We start from the raw sequence: 21,304 nt of genomic DNA, 5'->3' as shown, positions 1-21,304 counted from the left end.
GACAAAATAGTGGACTTCTGCAGGTGCATATAATTGTTTTTAAGCTGTAACTGAACTGGCATTTATAATAACAAAAAAAAAAGTATCAAAATAATTTCAAGCAACCTCTCTCCTGTTCCCATTAAACACTCCAGAAACCTTACTGATAGCAATCAAACTCAAGGAGTCTTCCCCCTTAGCTTCATACAAACCTTCTCTAATGTACAAAGGTCCATTGGATGAAAGATATATTCTGCATAATCTGGGTGTTGATCTAAAGAAACTGGCTTTTGAAATGGCTCTGTCTGTTAGGGGAAAAAAAAAATATACTACTTATTAATACCAAACAGTTTCATCAATGACACAATACTCATTCATTTCCTAATACTACTTCCAACTGTGATGTCAGAGGAAATTCTTTACAGGTAATTATAAAATTTTGTGAAGTAGTAACATATTGGCTGAACACGAGGAACTACAAGGTCTCATTTAACAGATTTTTCTTATGCTGGAAGTAATGAATTGCAAAAGTCAGTTCTTTTGTAAAATGTACTGTTATTATTTACAGTAGGTTTTTTTGGTGGGGACTATAAGATGAGGCTCAACAGATAGTTTTTAGTAGAATAAAGGCATTTACTAATTTTCTGATTCACTAGACTCATAAAATACTTCTTTTTCAGACTCATTAGAATCATAACTTTCAAAACAATGGCAGCTTGGTAATGCAAACACATTCAAACTTTTATTACTGGGATTCTACACTGCATCTGCTAATGTGGAGGGACGGCAATTTTTGGATACAACCAGTTAAAGTACTCAGGTATCAAACAACCAGGTTATTAGTAAAATGCCTAAAGGGCAAAATGTCTCAATAGCATTCATTAAACATTAGCTTTCTAACCACATTTTCAAAACAATTTGTGAATTCAATAAACAAACGTTGACACTTTGCTACTGAAAAGTAGCACTTAATGCTTTTAATGGCTCCACCTAGTAGGATAGTATTTACCACTCCAGAATAAAAGGATTCCAAGAACCAAAATCTGTCAGTACTTAAGAATGACCCTCCCAGCAATTGCCACTATTGTTCTGCTAAAATACTTATCATAGAGGGATCAGAGTTGCAGAGCGCCCATGTTTCTGCACACCTGGTTTTCCCAACATACTATAACACTGCAGGCACAGAGGTACCCTCCCTGTTCCTCTAACTTCCGTACATGAACAAGGCGGCAACAGGAGTTAATACAACCCTTGGTAATTCATCACATCGTATTTTGATTGACTGATATCTTCACACATGTGAAAACTAGGCAAAGCTTGCATGCTGAAGAACAAGTGACCAGAATTGAAACTTAGAAGCAAGAGTAAGTGACTGGAATAGCTGAAACTTTGAGACATGGTGATTTTCAGTCTAAGACAGACACATGGAGATAGGTACAAGTTGGAGAAAAAACAATTTTACCTCCATGATAAAAATTCATAGAACAGCAGCCTCATATTGCATGAAAATTAATGGCACAGGTTTTCACCATACTGAGGAAAATTTCTTCAGCATTTTAGAAGTACATGATACAATTGACTTCTGTGGTAAGAACAATTTCTACTAACAGATAGAAGCTAGGTTTCCAACAGGTATAATCAATAGCGTAACAGTGCCTGTACCTAGGGTTCTCGTCCATATAACTATATTGGTAAGAGATCATTTCTCCTCATTCCCCTTGTATCTCAGAGACAGCATTGTCCACTTTCAGAGAGTGAGAAACCAACACGTCCCACTGGAAAGACACATTATATTTTCACTGCACCTACTGAAACTACATCCAGAAGTTACATCAAGAAACTACATTTTAAATGCACTCCAAAACAGTCTATACACCTAAACTAATCTGTCTGTACTAGACAGGTGGCAGACTGTCGCACAGAAGCTGTCACACAGAATCTGATAAAATAAACTAGTTTCATAATCCACAAAAGGAAGTAAAACCCAGGATTATAACAAACACATGATCCAAGCATTTAAAAAAAAAAAAATTTAAAAAATCTTCCTTACCCCTGGCTGTTTCATTTTCTGTAGTGCAAACTTCAGTAAATATGACAGCTGTTCAATGGTGAGCATTGTCATAGCTTTACTCTGTGTTTCTATGCATTCTGCGACTGTGATTTTCTAGAAGTTAAGATCAAAAAATATTTTGTCAGCAAACATTTCTAGGTAAATTCTCCACTGAAACATTCTAGCATTCAAATGGAAGATAATAACTATCTTATAAGAAACAAAACATTTCTGATGATGCAGTGTAAGTACTTCAGATGCTTGTTTTACTTGTTTCTTGTTCCGAGTATGTTAATCAAAAAACTTTTTAAAAGGGAAAAGATCAGAAAATTATCCATCATCTTCAAGATCATACAAAGTGAACATGTGAATATATAACATTCCTAAATACAATGCAGGTTCACAGCATGTGAATGAGTGAGAAGTCCACCTGAGCTCTAATACAGTAAGTGATCAAAGAAAAACCTGTGATAAAGACATTTGCTTTCATTAAAGATACTTTGATGACAAGTATTCTCTCCCCAGGAATTACTGGGGAAGAATGATTAAATTCCTCCTCAGCCCTGCAGAAAAAAATAGTAATAAAATACCCACTTGTTTACGTAGACCCTACAGTGCAATTTTTTTCTGCACTGCTGCAGAGCTGATGAGCCCACTAGAAGAAGCACAAGCTAAACTAGTCAAAACTGCAGAATGTTTTCAGAATTAGATGTGCCTGACAAAAAGATCACTCTTTGAAATGGTGCCTCCTCTAGAGATGGAAATACAAAGCAAGTTGAAGACTCATGGTAAGAAGGCAAACACAATCCAAGTACAGACACAGAAAAAAAGTGGTGAATCAACAATGGATGCTTCCTCTTCTGTACATATTTTCCTGGTACCTTTACCAAGAGACAAATAGGAATAAAGCAGAAACATTTCAGAATGCAAAAAAGCTGTTTATATCTCAGAAACAAGAAAGAAAACCACTCCTTATATCAAACTAACCTCACATTCTGGGCAAAACCAATCCCCCTCTGGTTCCGCTGTCAGTTTCAGACACTTAGCATGATAAACCCGAGGACAGAGTTCACAGCAGAGGACTTGGCCTTCCCGATGACAAACCCAGCAATAGAAATCATTCCGTCCATCCTGTGGTACAACATCAACAGGGTCTGTGGTGAGTGGCTGCTTCATATAGTAAAACGGACCATGTCTTAGTTCTGACTGAAATGTAGGCAAGAAAAACAGGTTTGGTTTCAAAACAAATTTGCATTTTTTCAAAATATAATATTAATAATATATAAGCAAACAGCAGTTTACAGAGTTTGATTAACATTTATGCAAGCACAGTATCTTATTCATTGCACAAAATCATCCATAAAGAAGTTTACTTCTTATGCAGATGTCAAATGCCAGTTTGCACTCAAGATTGAAAATAAATTTTTCCGGCAAGTGAGGGCATCGAGTGCAAGGCATGCAATCCAACAGAAGTCAGTGCTAACAGTTTTATCTTCAAGAAAGAAGTGCTCCTATAGAAGTTATTAGGTCCTCTAAACTCAGAACTCCACGGGACTGCGCAAACTAAATACCAAGATAGTTAGTGGTGGCTAAACCTGGGACAACTGAAGAAGTTAGTCCTGAAACAAGAAGTTGAACACCATGCAAATCTGTCACAAGTTGTAGTAGTTCACAACTATGTATAATAAAGCAAGCCACTGCTGATTTTGATTAATAAAGTAAACTGCAGAGTAGGATCACAAAGCAGCAAATTCACATCCTGACCAGCCACTTCTGCTACAGGAGCAGGAACACTCGGAGAGGTTTAATTCACTATTTAAATGAATATCAGAATTTAAGACTCAGAATCTCCACGGGCTTGCCTGCACTAAAAAACAGTGTTAACTTTGTAAACTGCATGAACTAGTGTTCCACTTGAGCCCCAGATAGCCCAGAGATGAAAGAGCTGATGCCAAAACACAAGAAGCTAAGAGCCTGGGATGACTAAAACAGATCCCCAGATACCTAAAGTTTGTTAGATCAGCTTTGAAGAGCTGCTAATATTTATTGGAAAACTACATTCCATTTATTAATGACACGGGAACATAGGTTTTCTGTTTGGTATTTATTATATGGGTGGTTTGCTGAGGAGGGCATGGAGAGGAAACAATCTTGAGTTTTACGCAGTTTATTAACCGTGATTTTTTTGTTTGATATAAAACCATTTGCTCATGACATTACTTGGAACTATCCAAATGCTTGTAGTTTGCAGAACCATTTTGTTTGGTTTTCAGGTAATTTTGCATGCATCCTACACCAATTACACATCTGCAAGTTCTTAGACCCTTCAGCTGTTACTTGCCTATGTGACTCATAGAACTTTGCAACCATATGCATGTTCCATACCTTTGCAGCATCCTGTACAAAATTAGTCACACGGCATATCAGAAACCACCAGCGTGCCAGCTTGAACCATGATATTTCTAGATTTCTAAAGTTACGAAGGACAAGGTCTAATTATTTGCATGAATGGAGGACCTTCAAGGTCAAATTAGATGATGCAGAAGCAAGAATCCAGCTGAAGATGTTATATCTCAAAAGATATACTAGAAGAGATATCATTTGCAATTATCTAACACTGTATAATATTTTAAGCAAAGAAAGCATGTTACCCACAAAAATTTCCCAAAGCATTCTGCTACATAAAGTTTCACTTAAATTTCTACCATTTTGGTGTTTTTAATTTTCTGTTCTACAGATGATACAGCTACTAAAAAGATACTGTGTTCCCACCACAGAAATGGGCAAAGCATTATATCTGTACTTTCTCTGTATATGTATTTAATCATATAACATGACAAGACTTTCAGAAGGAAGGTTCTATGAGACCCTGTGGAATAAGAGGGACGGTATAAGGCTTTAACTACATTTCAAAGGTATTACTACTACAATCATTCCAAACAGGCGTATGGAAACCCAGAGTGAAGAAGGGAAAGTTGCAATTTACAGCACAGAAACATGTTTTGTTTGCAGCTACATGCACCACAGTGGTGAGACCAGAATCTCAATACCATATATACGTGGAGATGCAGCTTATGGGGCATTTCCTCAACTGCAGATAAAGGAAATTACCAGAAGAATTTAATACATATTCTGACTTTGAAGTGGGTAGAAGCAGTATATCTACACTAACCTCGTAAGAATCAAAGATACTGCTTTAAGACAAATATAAAATCTGTGAAACTATTGTACAGAAATCTGCTCATAATATCCAAACTGAAAAGAAGTCCATTTTTGCTAGAGTGTGAGAGGAATTCATTTTCTCTTCAAGGATGCTTTTATCTTTTAGACCTCTATCACCTTATTTAAGAACCACAAAAAAAGGTACTGAGACTCAGAAAAGACCTGAACAACAAAACTAAAGAACTAAAAATTAATGATTCCACTGCATCAAAGGACCTTTTCACTTGTTCTAATCAGAGTAAAATGCTTTAAGAGTTTAAATTTTAAGAGTTATGAAAGAAAAGGTTTATTTTCTCAACTGTTTCACAACTAGTCAATTCAAGCTCAAATAGGTGATAGTTTGTTTTAAAGTCTTTAATAAAGTTATTAAGACCTGTAGAATGACACAGAAAACTGAAGAAAAAACAACAGTATTGTAGTGCTGCTTTGCAGAGAAAAAGATCACTATTTATATTCAGTTTAAATTAATACTGAAGCTAGTAATAAAACAAGCTGACAACTTCAATTACATTATAACTGACCAATTAACTGTCAGAAGTTCCAGATTTTCAACCTGTCTTAGCTACATTCTATGATTCCATAATTCTTTGCTTGTATTTCAACAGTTTAAATACCTGTTGGCACCATTCTGAAGATCTGCTACTGCGTCCACAACATATAATACAAAGCTTCATGCAACTATAACTTTAGTAACGGTATCTTGAAATACTCAAATATTATGAAACACTTCATAATGTAGAATATTAAGTTAGAGGTTCCCAGTGATGTTGTCATACCTCAAAATGGATTTATCAGCCAATCAGAACCACAGCTATTGGCTACATTATACTTGAAACTTAACCTGAGAGCAAAACAAACAACTGTATGCTTAGCTCACATCTGTTGAGCAGTAAAAGAATCTTTAACAACTCCTGCTACCACATAGTGCAGAGTTTTGCACCTACTTTAGAAGCAGTAATCTTCAGGCATGCCCGTTTCAAATTTGACATGCAAGACAATATTAAATTAAAAACAACTCGTAAAAGCTAAACAAAACTACACAGATGGTATTTTCTTGCTAACTTGTAACAAATAAAGTGAAATAAGCAAGTGTGATTGCTTTTCTTCATTAGACACACAACTTTATTCTATCCTGTAATATTTCAGGTCTGAGATACCTGGAAAACAGAAAAGGATTTACCAAGGGGAACGTATCAAGTTCAACAACTGCATCTGTGTTTTCACATATATTTTTAAATGCATGAATAAAAAGTGGAAATTAATACTCTAAGATTCATTTCCACTGTTTGTAATCTCTGCACAGTTACATTAAAGCTCAGGGTTAGGGTTGGAGCTCAGACTTTAGTGGGGCAACATCTTCCCAGTAAACATCCAGGATGTAGAGGAATTTATACAGCCTGCAGTGAAGCTCAATAAAAGCCAAACTGACCACATAAAACTAGTGCAAGTATGCCTACACATGCTATTATTAGACCTCCCAATTATGCTTAAATAAAATACGCTTGACACTTATGGTAAGACTGTTCTCTAGCAAGGCCTGATTTATTCACAGTCTTTGTTTCAGGACAACTGCAGTGATTAGGAATTTATTTCTCTTCCTTAACCAGTGCAATTGCACCAGGATTTAATGTGGATGCTGTTACACCAGACAAACGTTCTTTAAAACCTCAGAACTCAATCCTGTGTTTATACGATCCTGGCAAAAAACACTGACACACAAAAACACTTTGAAAAATACACAGGCATGTCATTTATTAAATTAGATGAGAAATAATTTCAGTAAGGCTAAAGACTGCTTTCATGTAATCTCCTCCAAGATGATGCAGGTGCTTTACAGCATTTGCTATTCAATACACTTCATATAATTCTTTCACTTGTATCATACAATGAACCAGAAATTTTCAACGTTTTTTGGAATCAAGTTCTTCTAAGAACTACAACAAATGCTATAAATCCAGTATTCAGAAGACACTGAAAATAAGGTTTCAAGCATGAAGACTGAAAAGTACTGTCAGTGTGACCCTTCGATTTAACTAGTTTGGTAGGAGTGTGTACTGCCCTGCAATTTAAATGAAGGGGAGGGAATCTGCAGAGTACCAAAGGAGGAGCTGAACTTTTGTTAATAATTGGCATCAGGACTGAAAGCATGAGGGACTTCCACTGACATTATGAGATCTCTCTTAATCTAGGATATCACAGCACTGAACATTTCCTTTTAATGGTTTTAATTTTTAACAGCTATTATTGTTGTTGTTGTTGTTATATTCTTTCATAATCCTTTTGTTCAAAATTGCATTTATTGGTTATACATCTTACTAGCTTTATGAATTCAAAAACCAGGACACAGGTGGTCTTTCTCATATGGATGTAGAACAAAAATAAAAGGATATCCAAATATAACTTGTAATGCCAATCCTACACCCGCTGCATTCAAAAACACATAACCACTTCTTAGAGTACAAAAATGGAGCTTCCTAAACAGGAGAGAGCTCCTCATCAGCTGTTTCTACATCCTTGTTTCATATTCTAGCATAACAAGACCACGACTTCTCTTACCTGCTCTTTATTATTACTGTTCAATAGACCAGGTTTCTTTTTCTTTTTTATAGGACTTGTTGATGCATCTTGTGGTGAGTGGCCATTAGAGGAATGTGGAGGGCTGGGAAATTTCCTTTTTTGTGCTGTACGTTCAGCAGAGCCAGGATCTATAACAGATACAAACAATATGGTTGAAGAGTGCATATCAATGAAAAACATTCAAACAAGGTTATGGTTTGTCATTCACACTCCTTCACTGAACAGAATAAAAATTCTCAATTGTCTTTCACCCAGCCACTGACAAAACTGGAAGCCCAGACTTGCTAAGCAATGCGAATGTTAAGTGAATTCTCAATGTAGTAATTTAGAATCACAATAAATTTTTTTTTCTTTTCCAACAGCATTCTGGCTATTCATCTCATCTCAAATTTTAGTATCTTTTAAAGTATAACAACAATTATTTCTGTAGCTTAGCAGAGTGCTATGTTAATTTATGTCATACACTTTAAAAGCAGAGAAACAACATTAACAGTTCCTGACAGCTTCACTCATGTAAGTTAGGAATGTGAGCAACAGAAGTTAAAACATTGTAAGAGGAAAGTCAGTCCTCATCATTTATTTGTCATATTCAAACTAACTAACTGAAATACGGCAACAGAAAAAATTAAATTGTCCTATAGTCTGAAAATAAATATGCTACCTCAAAAACTTAGTCATTTGTAGTACCTGCTAAATTGGATTGTAAAAAGCTAAAATTAAGACAAGAATCCCAGTGAAGTAGTAACCTTTGACAGCAAGATTGAGCAACAAACAGGAAGTGACACAAATTTATGTCTCTCACAGTCAGGGCTCTCACGTTCAACCAAGCAAACTACAAGAGCAGTTTAGTAAGTCACAGCTTGCATCTATGCCTGACGCTACTATCACAAGTACCAAAGCTGGCAGAAGGGAGCATGTGCCTGTGTCTCGGTTGCTCTTAAGTAATGGATTGCCACCTTAGTGTAAACTGATCACACCAGCAACTTAAGTAGCCCTGGTGGCTCTGAACTGCATCTTATGAAACATGAGCAAAATTTTTTAAAAAATTAGAAGGAAACGGAGATATTCTATCAAATTAATATTTGTTATGATGATCTTCATTTCTGCTTCACTCTTCCAATCATGCTAATCTATTTGAATTCTTCAAAAATTTTTAATTCGTCTTTTTTTAATTGGTCACTGTTTTCTGTTAATTACAATATTCAGAAGAAATTACTTATAGTCTTAAAAGAGTTAATACACTAAAAAAAAAAATCATAAGTTCATCCAAAATATCCTAGGTAAAAATAAGAGTATCTGAAACTTCAATTTCTCAGAACAAAATTATTCCTAATGAATATGGAATGCTCAGCTCAATTACAAAGAACTTACTGACATTACTCAAAAGAAACAAGTATGCAGTCAGCTGTAATATACAATCATAGACCAGCGAAATGATCTTGACAAGATACAAGTGAAAGTTCAACAGAGTTGGTTTAACATGTTTAATTTTTCCTTCAGCTTTTAATGCATGCAACAAAACGACAGATAAAATCACAGGGATCAGAATTCATCAATATTACAGAGAAACAACTGAAGGCTCCCCAAAGTCATTCCCACATTTTCAACCCTCTACTCACATGTGCTAGCATAAATGCTTTGTGGCTGCACGCTAAATAATTAAGGAATAAAACCTGTCTAAAAAATACCTTTTTTCAGAGTAATTTTTTTTCTGTGACCCCATTCACTGCACAGCCACACAAATGCTTGTAATGTATTCAGTGAAGCAGTTATACTAGATGGGAACATGTAGGGAGAAGGAGAAATGCTGCTTTTGCTATTAATACCACCTTAAAAGTTTTTACTGTCAAACAATAGGTTTTGGCAGCTATTTGACAGAAGCCAGAGGCAAACAAACTGCTGATTGCCATGATCCTGTATCTTTTCCCTCCTGGATCTGTATTCTTGCCTTCCAGGCCTCACTGGTTGATAGGCTGAGCTGTTTCACGTTGCCAAGTCACCAAAACCTCACTGAAACACTTCACCTGAAGTCTCCAGTGAACATCAGAGGTACCAGAACAACCAGTAACTGGATCAACTTATCAGAGCATGTCTATTGTCAATATATTTTAAATTAACTGTAAAAAGCTCCACCAAAAAATACTGAAAGTTCCCCAAATAGAAAAATACTGAAAACCACAGCACTTGACTACTTCACATAGGCAGTGGACAAACACCTTTCTTCCACAAACTCCTCCCAATCTGACTTTTAACGATTTATTGAATGAGACAATTTTGTTGAGCTACAACATTCCTCTCAGGGAATTATTTTAAGACATTTAAGGAGTCTTGCACACAATATGGTCACTGACACTTTCTCATTAGACAGTCTTACAAGTAAGCTAGTAAAACACAGTTTAGCTTAAAACTGTATTCACAGAATAATGCCCTGTCAGATTGAAAAGTTACACCGAATGGTATTCAAAAGTAAGGTAATTTGTCACATGGCACAAATCTTAGAGGGTCTATGGCACAATAAAGAACTAGATTGGATTTCTGTATGATTTCTATATTTTGTGCAAATGTGGAGGGGTAACAGTCAACAAGGAGAAATAAAAATAGGCTGCAATAATGATTTGCACAAATGGAGACAAGATAACAACCTATGCACTTTTTTCTAAATAGAAAAAAATATGAGAAACAATAGTTGAGCATGAACTGACTGAAAAAATTACTTTTTTCTGTTGTGAAAAATGTCCAACAATACTGATGCAAAAATAGGAGTGATATACATGATGTAATTTTGATGTTGATCTTGGAATGCTTGCATATATGCTTGAGTTTATTGAAAATACTGTACTATTTAGTAGAAAGATTGGAATAATGTCAAGAAGCCACACAATTATAAACATAGTAAAACATTTTGAAACAATATGCTCAAAAAACCCCATGATGACACTAAAACTTGCTCACAATGCAAGCTCAAGAAGTGATCTGAAAAGGTATTTCTAGACTAAATTGCATTTCAAGAACATATGCTATTTACATGTATGGAAGAAAATATAATGAAAAATGGAAAAGATGTAGTGGAAGAACTTCTCCTGTGCAAGAAAAGTTGTACTGGTCTACATTAATTTCTGAAGATACCGATCTTATTTACTATAATTAGCATCACATTTTTTTTCAGATGAGTCCAGACACATGAAAGATGTAATTGTTACCTAATCAGCCGAGAACATTACCGTTTTTTTTCAGCTCCTGAAGTTTTAAATTTTTTTCCCCCAAACATATAACTGCACAGAAAAAAAGCAGTGGTTTTTCTACACAATTCTATGGAAAACTTGGTGCCATATGGTGACTTCTGATTGACCAAAAGCTTGGTAACATGTGCCAAGATAACAATTAAGAAAATTATATATAAACATGAAAAACATATGAAGAGATAGATGGAAGAAGATATAAATGAAGGAGGGAAGAGAAACGTAGGAGCATTTGCCCATCCTGAGTTTCATTCATCTAGAATAGCTGCACCAGGCTAACAACACACAGAATTTCAACAATCCTAGGAAAAGTGTCTGCCACTAGAGTTATGTAGGCACAGCTATTTCAGCAGTGCTGCCTAGCAGAAATGTGGTCTTGGATTTCAGAGAAATTTTTCTGGTGACCTAAGTTATAAAATTTTGGCAAAATATAGTTAAGCTGGTTTAAATAAACAAACAAAAACCCTCTCATGCTTTGAGTTTTCTTAGACACTAAGAAATGTGATTTTTTTCTTCCTTTCCATTCTTCCCCTTTTATACTTGTAGGCAGCATCTAGAACGAACTATATTCTGCCATGTCTAGGCTGAATTAAACCAATACAATGTGTCTGAGAGCATTACTGCTACTTGACTTGTTTCAATTCAAGCAAATCTGCCTCCCACTCCACTTAGGCCAAGATTTAGATTGATTTGACAACACAAAGAATTGCCAGGTAAGGTACGTCATCTAAATGTGTGAAAAATGTAGTGTCTGCTTTTCCCCCTTCTTAAGCAATTATGACAAAAATCCCAATACAGGTACAACTATGCTGACAGAAGACTAGAGGGTGGGGGTTTTTTTTCAGTTTAGCTAATTATGCTCAGAAGGTGGCAGAAGAACTCCTTTGGCTGGCATATGATTAACATATCCTAAAATAGCTGAGCCAATACAGCTATCCTGGAAGAAACATTGCAGCATCAGTGTCAGCTAAACCAAAACCCACGACTTAACCAAAGCGATCAAATCTAAACCCAAAATAAACTCTGAATTCTACTCTTTTCATTAAAGTAGAACAGAGCTTGTTCAGCATGGGAACTGTTTGCATTCAGAGTGATCAGCAAAAACAGCATCATACCATATCTTTTTTCATCTTTCCATCACCATATGGCTTAGAACAGCATGTACTGTCTTTGTTTCTTAATTGTAATTTGCAGTTCTCAACAGAGACTTTCCATACATTCCTAAAGGCAGTCATAAGTAAACTACTCTTACTGTGAACTGCTGACCATGCCTTAATCCTTGTTTTCCCAGTGCAGAGAGATCTGCGGAACTGTCCCTCTCTACAGCAAACATCATCCTCAAAGTACTTGCAAGGATCTCTTGAGTGTAAGTTTCTCTCCAGCAAATAAAGCCCTCATCTTAACTCACTGAAGAGACAGGCTTTTATTTCCAGACTGTACATATGTAGGCACAGCTTAAACCAGGAAAGTAACAGCACAGTATAGTTTCTGCCCTTTGGCTTCCATTTCTTACTCCAGGCACAAAACTGCCACCGGTGGAGCACACCAGTTTTGTTTCAGCTCTTCAGCCTCAGACTGTGGGGATTATAAAGAATTTGCTTGTGACACTGCACATTGTGCCTCAGCTCTAAGCATGAAAAAAGAAAATCAGCTGTGAAGTTCCTCATCATTGGCCTGCCCCCATAACATGATGCTTCTCACTTTTAAATGCTGTTTTTTCCTAAACTAACTGATTCAGGGTCAGGAAAAGGATTAAACTGTTATTAGCTAAACCAGAACTGAATTACAATTCAGTCACAGCCAAATTCAAACTACACTTCAACAGAAAAGGTACTGATTCAATACCGATTAAATCAAATGATCACACAGACACAGATGCTTGGTTAAGTGATTTCAAAAACTACTTAAACTAGTGTAATTTTCCTCTGTGGTTCAAGTCTGAGCATACTAGGGATTTTCAAATAAACTAGTGGTGACCCATAGACAACATACAAAAACTGATCTGAAAGACACCTCCTTTTTTTTTTTTCCAACTGGCAAGTTATTGAAATACACAGAGATTTTCTTGAGGCAATATAAGACTTAAATGGAAAAAATAAGGTATAGACAGGAAAACAGCAATGCACAGGCCTTTTCCTTCAGATCTACGTTGTGCTAGTGGAATAGGCTAATGTCTTTAACTATCACTATATGTTGCCAACTTACCAATCTGTGATTGATAATAATATGAACAATCTTTTAATTCAGTTCAAGTAAAGTAAGAATGGTAGCACCTACTTAAATTGTTTGAGTTATAGTTTCCAATTCTAACTAAGATAAAAAACGCTCAAGTGACATTTTGTGAGAATTTCTTTCAACAGCAGAGCCCTGTTTAGTGCACACTGCCTTTTCTTCCTCCTTGGCTCTTCCAGTTGTGTTAGCAGAATCTGTAGTTGAGCTGTGAACCAGATCAAGAAATTGATCTCTGTTAAAATAACCTGTCAGGAGGAAAGTTAATTTTTAACCTGGATCACTTTCTTAGTGTAGTTTAACTTAGTATTTATTACTTAAACAAAATGAAACAAATCCCAGAGGAAAGAACAAAAAAGACCAAATTTAAACTATACAATAACTTGGTGACTAGGACAGTTACTTAGGAGGTGGATTCAAGTTTTGTATGATCTCTTCTATGTCAAGCAAGTATTTTCAAAAAGGTGTTTAATGAGCAAGAATGGTCTCACCTCGGGGTATCTCACCATGCCAGTTCGTCACCAGTTAGCACATATGGACTCACCATCCCTGGAGGTGTTCAAAAAATGTTTAGATGTGGCGCTTCAAGGCGTGGTTTAGTGGGTTTAGCGGGCATGGTGGCATCGGGTATACGGTTGGACTTGATGATCTTTGAGGTCTCTTCCAACCATAATGATTATATGATTCTATATCCCTGCAATCTCCCTGCTTCTTCTACAAAACTCCTACCATATATGGAGCAAGTTAGTATATGAACCAAACTTTTCAGACAGGAATCAATTTGTGCGCCCACCTTTTCTAACCGAAAAGGCTGAGATCAGTTTCAGTCACTCAGTACTCAGAAGGTTAATAAGAAATTAAATGTTCTGAGTACTAAAGGAAGGGCATTGTGACTTAATACAGTTTAGCTTAGGAAAAACTATAAAAACAAACAAACAAAAGTATGTTATTATTGTATATCAGGGATCTTATCTTGCTGCAGCATATGGAGCACAGACCACAACCGTATTTTCTATGTTCTATACATTGCCAAGTGTTGTAGTGTAAGCATTCAATAGCAATGATCCCTGACAACTAATTGAGAAGTCTCATTTTCCTCTGTGGAAGCAGATGCCAAGTCAGAAAATGTGTAAAAATAAAATGTCGTTTTCCTTGCTTTTCCCATGATACTCAAATGCAATTCTTCCTGAAAACAGGTAACCTCAACATGCCTTACTGTAAGAACACAGAATAAACCGTTCAGTACCAAAGGCTTATCAACACTGACGTCTTACACCCCACTTATGCCCTCCCTTCCACATACCATTTTTGTTTTTAATTTAAAAACTTCCTTAAGGCAAATGCAATGAAAGTAATTCCAGAATAAAACCAAAATGAAATGGTGTCTACATATGTATTTCTAAGCATCTATTACACTTGCATTAGTTTCTCTACCAATAAGGCCTTAATGAGAGCTGAAATCCACAGCAAGTTACACAGATCTAAGTTAAGCCTTCACAGTAGCCTTCCAATATACGTTTTCTTCCCTTTTCCTATTTGTTCACCCAGGAACAAGATGGTTTAGATAACTGATATGGCCAAAACCAACAAAAACCTCAAAAATTAATTTCAGCTGAATTGGCATAACAAGTCCCAAAGTTGGCAGTGCCAGTATAAGTGAAAAGGATGGAAACATGGTTGACATGAAGGAGCATGCCAATGTGGCAGGTCTGACTTACATCAGCATATATTGCCTTAGTGCTGCATCCTCAGGGCAATGGATAACAAGCCAATGAAGAAAAGCCTGAGTAAACTAGCCTTAGTATATGTCATGACTTTCAAATTCCACCTCACAAAAAGGTTAGGCAAACAAATCAAAAGCCTTCCCCAAAAGTGTGGAAATTGCAGGATAAAAGCCTTTTTACTGTCACATTTGCTATACTTTCATGAGGAGTATTAGTTATTCAAATTCTGTATCTTTTCTTATATTTTAAATACATGTTCTACGAAAAAGGAGCTGTTATAAAGTGGTAATATCTACTGCTTGTAGAATGAAACTTTTCTGTTCTGGAAATTTTCAGAAAGTGAGAAGAGGGAAACTCAGAAACACATTTGTCTAAACAGTGTGAAAAAAAAAAAAAATCAGAAAAGCTTTTCAACATGAGTTGTGATAAAGATGGTAAAATTAGCAGTCACTTTGTTTTTCCAGGAGCCAGAAACAGCAATGTATTTTTACAGTGAAAGCATTACTTTATTCTCCCAGGAACAGTATTAGATATCAGTAAACTGAGGCTTAGTTACACCAATAAAAGTTTTCTCTGATGTAAGTAGTTTTTTGATATCTCAATGCAAGTGGGTCAAATATGCAAAATTCTGAATAATGTTTCCAATTAGAAATCTAGTTGATTCTTCTATGTAAGTTAGACACTCAGCAGAAGTGTTACTTAAACAGAGCCAGCCCAAGGCTACTTCTGTTAACATTAATTCCCAATCCCATGCAATCGCTTTTATTATGACACAAAGAGTTCTGCCAACATTTAGTGAACCAGAGTAAGGAATTAAATTAGATGAAATGTAACAGAACAAAAGAACAAAAATTTCATGAAAGCAGTTTCATGAAGAATTCATTTGACAGCTATAGGAAACAGCTAGGCTAGCTTAAAAAAGAAGGCACTGTGAGAGAAGGTACAAGAATACAAAGGTGACTGAAGACTGCTTAAGCTGTCATTACCCCACAGAAATGTGTAACTACGCCTTTAGAAGGAACAAGAACAAAACCAGAAAACTGACTTCTACCTAGACTGCCACTTCTTTCTTCTTTCCTCCTCCTCAAAAGCTCCCAATGCATTTACTTTAAATGGTGTTGAGAGAAATCAACGAAGAATTCTGAGAGCAAAATGAGCAACACTAACTCAGTTGTCAGTATCATTAAAGTTCAATTTGATAGAAAAGGCTTCATTTAATAATTTATATGGATTCCAGAACTGTGAAGTCTCCCAGTTATATTTATTATACTGAATGGCTGCTAATAGATTTATGATTTTTCGAATTCATTACCTATAACACTATAGTAAGCTTAATTATCTTCAGAACACTTCACAAAATCATGGATAAATCTGTTAGAACTTATACTCAACTCTGAAGTATTTTAATCTTATGCTAGAATTTTGAAACATGATACAGTTGCAATCAACCACTAAAGCCCTGTTTACATTCCAGAAACTTCAACTAATGCAATTAACCCAATCCAGTTGCTTAATGTAATAAATAACAGAGGTTAGCCATGGTTGTGTAAATCCTGATGAACTCCTACTACATTAAAATTTTACACAAGTACAAAAAGACACCGTAACTTGTTACTTCATTGTAGGACTTTGGAAGATAAAGGAAAAGAAACATTTCCCCACAACCTACAGTGTAAGACATCTCAGTTGTTCATAAGCTAGAGCCTGGTTGCAGGGGGACCTGCTGCCCCGAGGTACTCTTGAAGACCCCCTGTTGATTACTAAGTAACAAGGACCCTGCACTAGATAGAAAAGACCAGGGCTGCACTACTATTCACTGGAGGATTCTCAAATTACCTTTCAAATTATTGGAGTAAGAATCTCATCTCTGTGTGATTGAATACTTGGTATCACTGCAAAGGAAGTTGATACACGATGTACTATTATGAAACTGTTACAAAATACGTAATACATTCTGGAAATCCCATTTTACTAATCATTTTGCATTCATATTCAGAATATCCAAATCTTTTACCACTGAGAGAAGCCTCTAGGACCGAAAGTTTCCAACACAAACCTGCAGCAATGCAAAAGCTGTAAGAGTCATAATTCTCACCATTAAGCAGTAGCGTCTCAGTATATGATTTTATGACAAGCTAAGACCATCTAATGACTAGCTGTCACTGATGGGGGCAAGTCTGCTCCTAGCAATGACATCTGTGAAACTCCCTTGTAATCTGGTTCAGAAGATAAGCAGGTAGAAAACTACTTCTATATCCAAGTCCTTAACTGACTCAGAAGAGGACTGGCTAAGAGCCAGCACAGATGAAAAGGCAATATAAGGGACGCATGACTGATGATGATGAGAAGAGAGTAAAAGAGTTCCTTTTGATTAGTCACTAAACCGGCAATGGTTACAGTACCAGCTGAAACATGAAACCTACATGGAAGTCCATCCACCACCACAGTTAACTACTACTGGCAGGTAAGATAAACTAGCAGAAAACTAACCTGAGAATTGGGGGAAAAAAAAAATAATTCTTCCAGGTTAATAGGATGAAAAAGCCTAGTGGAGAGTTCATTGCTGTACAAAGAGAACAAGTGCAAGTGAAGACAGAATTGCATCAAACAATTAAGTTTGTTATGCTACTCTGGAACCATAACCTGGAAATACTCAGAAAATTCTCCAGAAAGCCTTGCAAGCCCTTGAAATCTTGAAATATTTAATAAACAAGGTTAGAAAGTAGGCCATAGGGCTGGAACAGAAATAAAAGATGTTTCTGTCAGACATGTTAATGCATCATACGCAGAGGACAAAATATTATTATAATCTAATCCATAGCCTTTCTCCTTTGTTAAACAGCAAAGCTCTGTTGACTCCATTTTATGTTTTTGGACTCTGTATTCTCTTCAAGCTGTCATTTCCCATTTCCAACTCTCAGACACCTTATGCCTTCTTGTTCTGATCAAGAGAGTAGTGTATTTTAAAACTTTGTCTTTAGTAAAGCTGTACATGCACAGCTTATAAGCAGATTTAAATTATAACTGCTACAGTAACTCTACTCCTCTTCCCTTCCCCACTTCACCAGATGTCTGTCCCCACAACTTTTTGCAGACAGGCACTTGTGTGTAATAGCAGGATTAATCAGTTCATGATTCAGGCAAAAACTAATACTACAAAAAATGACCAATTTTCTGCTGGATCAGCCACTTGATATAGCTTACTATGCAACAGCATAAGCATTAGTGCCAGCCTAAGGAGAAGGCTAGAAAAACGCAGCTGAAGATGAGCATGTAGGGCTGCATAGCTCTGACCATAGCTATAGACTCACTCTTACATATCACATTATAAAGCATAAGAAGTGCCAGCTACGGTTTTAAGCTCCAGTTTCATTACAGCCTAACCCTATCTAAATGCTTGCTAACAAAGCTCTATACTTCCTGCACTCAACTAGTATATTCCCGCCTCTCTCAAACCAGTTGTGGCAGTTTACCAAGCCATTTCAGCACACTAAGCTAGTAGAAAACTTCATGTTTTATGATTCATTTAGTTTCCTGCCAGCTTCTGTGTGGAAGGAAGTGGATAAAACTGCTGCATCAACCAGTTTGACCAGCTTAGGTTGCTTTGAAACCACCACCTTACTTAAACTGATTCAAAGGCTATCTTAACACCCTTGTTACAGATTAAACAATGCGTGTTTCAGCTTAGCTCAAATTGAACTGGAATTTATTTACAGCAACTAAAATTAAACTGCTTATACCAAAACAAGAATGTTCATGAAGAGGTCTGCATGAGGTTAATTGGTTTTAAACCAATTTAATTTATTTTCCTACAACTTTCTTTAGACATGGCCTCACATGATCCGTACAAACTGTAGCAGTTAGGTTACAAACTTGCAGCATATCAGCTTCTCCAGGACAAGTGTGAAGTTACACAATACCACTGATTGATCTCCTGCACAGCCTTCTCAGACCATCAAAAAACACAAGCAAACCAAGAAGAGCTGTATGCTTCCCTTAAGGGTTTCTCTATATACGGTCGACTTCCTCATCTACATCCTTTCTAAAACACACAAAGTAAAATTCCGAACAAGATTAATGTTACAAGAGGAAACATTCTTACCACTATCCCACCGGTTTAGAACCTTGCTGCACTTTTTCTGCCTTACACAGAGTGTAGCAACAGTTTTTAAAGTTTTGGTTTGTGATTTCTTTGCTGCAGAAACACTACACCGAACTGAGAAACTGTTATCTAAATAACAGAAGTCCAGAAAGATTCATTTTAGCAGGCCTATAATACAGCCAGCTCTTGGTAGATGACATTTACGATCCTTTTACTTTCTATGCAAAACTACATATTCAACTATCATAAAGTTGTACCACTAATTCACAGATTAGGTTGGGAATACAACAAAGCAAGATGGCTTACAGATGAGTCTAAAGATTTCTTTACAACCCACATCACTTCTTCACTAGAAAAATATATACCTGTAAGGGTTTGGGGTGGGTGGTTGTTCTTCTTGCCCTTAGAATGGTGCTGGCATGGGTTTCATCAACATACATGTCAAATTTAACAAACTAATTCAAGCAAATCAGTATCTAGTTAAATAAATATCAATTTCAATATTATTATTCAATTAGTTCAATCTCTGTTAATTTTTATCTTTACTGTGGGGTGATGTACAAAGGCTGTTCAGATCACTCTCATCGGTGTTTAAAACACTAAGAGTCCTACTGTGTACAGGCCAGCAACTTCTACACATTGACAGTTTGGGCCAATCTAAACCAGCACTGTGGTGATCCTGTCTTTGTCTTCCAAATCACTCTCCTTTCAGTCACTACCAGAGCTTGCCTATGATCTGGTTCAGGGAGCTGTATCAACAGTAAATGCACTCAGTATAAAAACATGGGTCTTTTTTCTGCCAGGTTAACTCCCTCTGAATTGACTGATTTGAATGGACTAGAGCCCACAATGCAAGGGGAGCTGCAAGATCACATGGCTGAGAAGGCTGGGAGATGAAAGATTGACCCTTTCAATAACCACAGGGTATTAAAACAGCTCACTGTCCTAGGAAACTTCATCTTAACATTACAAAAAAAAGGAAAATGTTTTCTGTGGGCTTAATTCATTGCAACAGTACACCTTGAGGTCAGACCAGCACTAGAGCTAATGTTGAGGAATTACAACTTTTTGTATGGGCCATACCCCTGTTTCTGGACCAAGTAAAGCAATGGAACGAAAATGCAGGTATCAGACTCACAAATTACTTTTAGATATTGATTATGTCAGAGTGACATAAGTAGTAGTTCAGTTCACTTGATGCATGTGAAATTCTTATTAGTACTAACATGTGTGCGTAGGTCTTTCTAAGGAGAAATGAAGGTGAGATTTCATGGGCAGCTAAATGCATCCAATAACCTCCATTGTCTCTTATATTGAGTTCTCACACTCACCAAACTCTTTCACAAACAAACTGGTCACTACCACAGCAGAAAAATGTTTCTGTTTTTAAGTTGGTTAGAAGGTTCAAGTGACTGGGATATGACAAGCACCACAAAGGAAGTAAGCAGTGGGAGTACAAAGCTGGGAGCTTACCCCATTCAGCAGCAATCATTAAAGCAACAAAAAATAATTACTTTCTGCTGGCTTAGAAAACTGAAATACAGAGATAAGTAAACATCAAAAGCAGTCCAGTGATGGAGACTGACATGCAAGTCCAGAAGCAGAGAAAGGAGAAAAGGACAAGGAAAAGGAACAAAAGGAGCAAGTGAATCTCTTCTGATCTGTCAGACCATATGTACTACCTCATCTAACCATACCATGAGAACTGAAACAAGAAATTTACTGTCTGTTGGTACAAATAAGACCTAAATTTTATAACCATGTTATCTACCCAAGCTACCTCATTAAAAAACAAAGAAATATAGATGATCTGTGTCATGCTTTCAAGACAATTACATATGCACATTCAGAGTTAACTAGACTTATGACCTTTGTAGCAGAAATGTGAAGAGCAAGTGGGTATGTGCCAAAATTTTAAAACGATAGTAGTAACCATTGCCGCCATTTTACAGATATGGCTTTCAAGCAAACTGAGTTGCAAAGTCAGCTGCAAGTACAAAAGGAGATGGACAGGCAGCTGGCAGTCAACTACCATGAACTGGAGGAAACAATTACGTGCAAGTATTCTGACTGAAGGGCATTACTGTCCCCCCACTCCAAATGAGAGTGGGTATGTTTACACTGATATAAGTGGTTACATATTTGGCTTTCTTTACACTGAGAGATAACATCATTTGCCTGT

The 21,304-nt window shown here is 36.5% G+C and overlaps 1 protein-coding gene across 1 annotated transcript in view; it reads right to left on the bottom strand.

Annotated features, from left to right (window-relative positions):
* ZMYND8 (zinc finger, MYND-type containing 8) overlaps window positions 1-21,304 on the bottom strand; it is a 59,973-nt gene that overhangs the window by 28,019 nt on the left and 10,650 nt on the right. Inside the window, exons 3-6 of the mRNA XM_009705602.1 lie at window positions 7,808-7,956; window positions 3,017-3,235; window positions 2,030-2,143; window positions 192-284 (exon numbers count right to left, since the gene is read on the bottom strand). Coding sequence (XP_009703904.1) covers window positions 192-284; window positions 2,030-2,143; window positions 3,017-3,235; window positions 7,808-7,956 — 575 coding nt within the window. The remainder of the gene's footprint in view (window positions 1-191; window positions 285-2,029; window positions 2,144-3,016; window positions 3,236-7,807; window positions 7,957-21,304) is intronic.

Source organism: Cariama cristata, unplaced genomic scaffold, assembly GCF_000690535.1.
Source record: "Cariama cristata isolate BGI_N322 unplaced genomic scaffold, ASM69053v1 scaffold7088, whole genome shotgun sequence".
NCBI lineage: Eukaryota > Metazoa > Chordata > Aves > Cariamiformes > Cariamidae > Cariama > Cariama cristata.
Note: the sequence above shows the minus strand (reverse complement) of the source record. Positions and strands in the feature narration are given on the sequence as shown.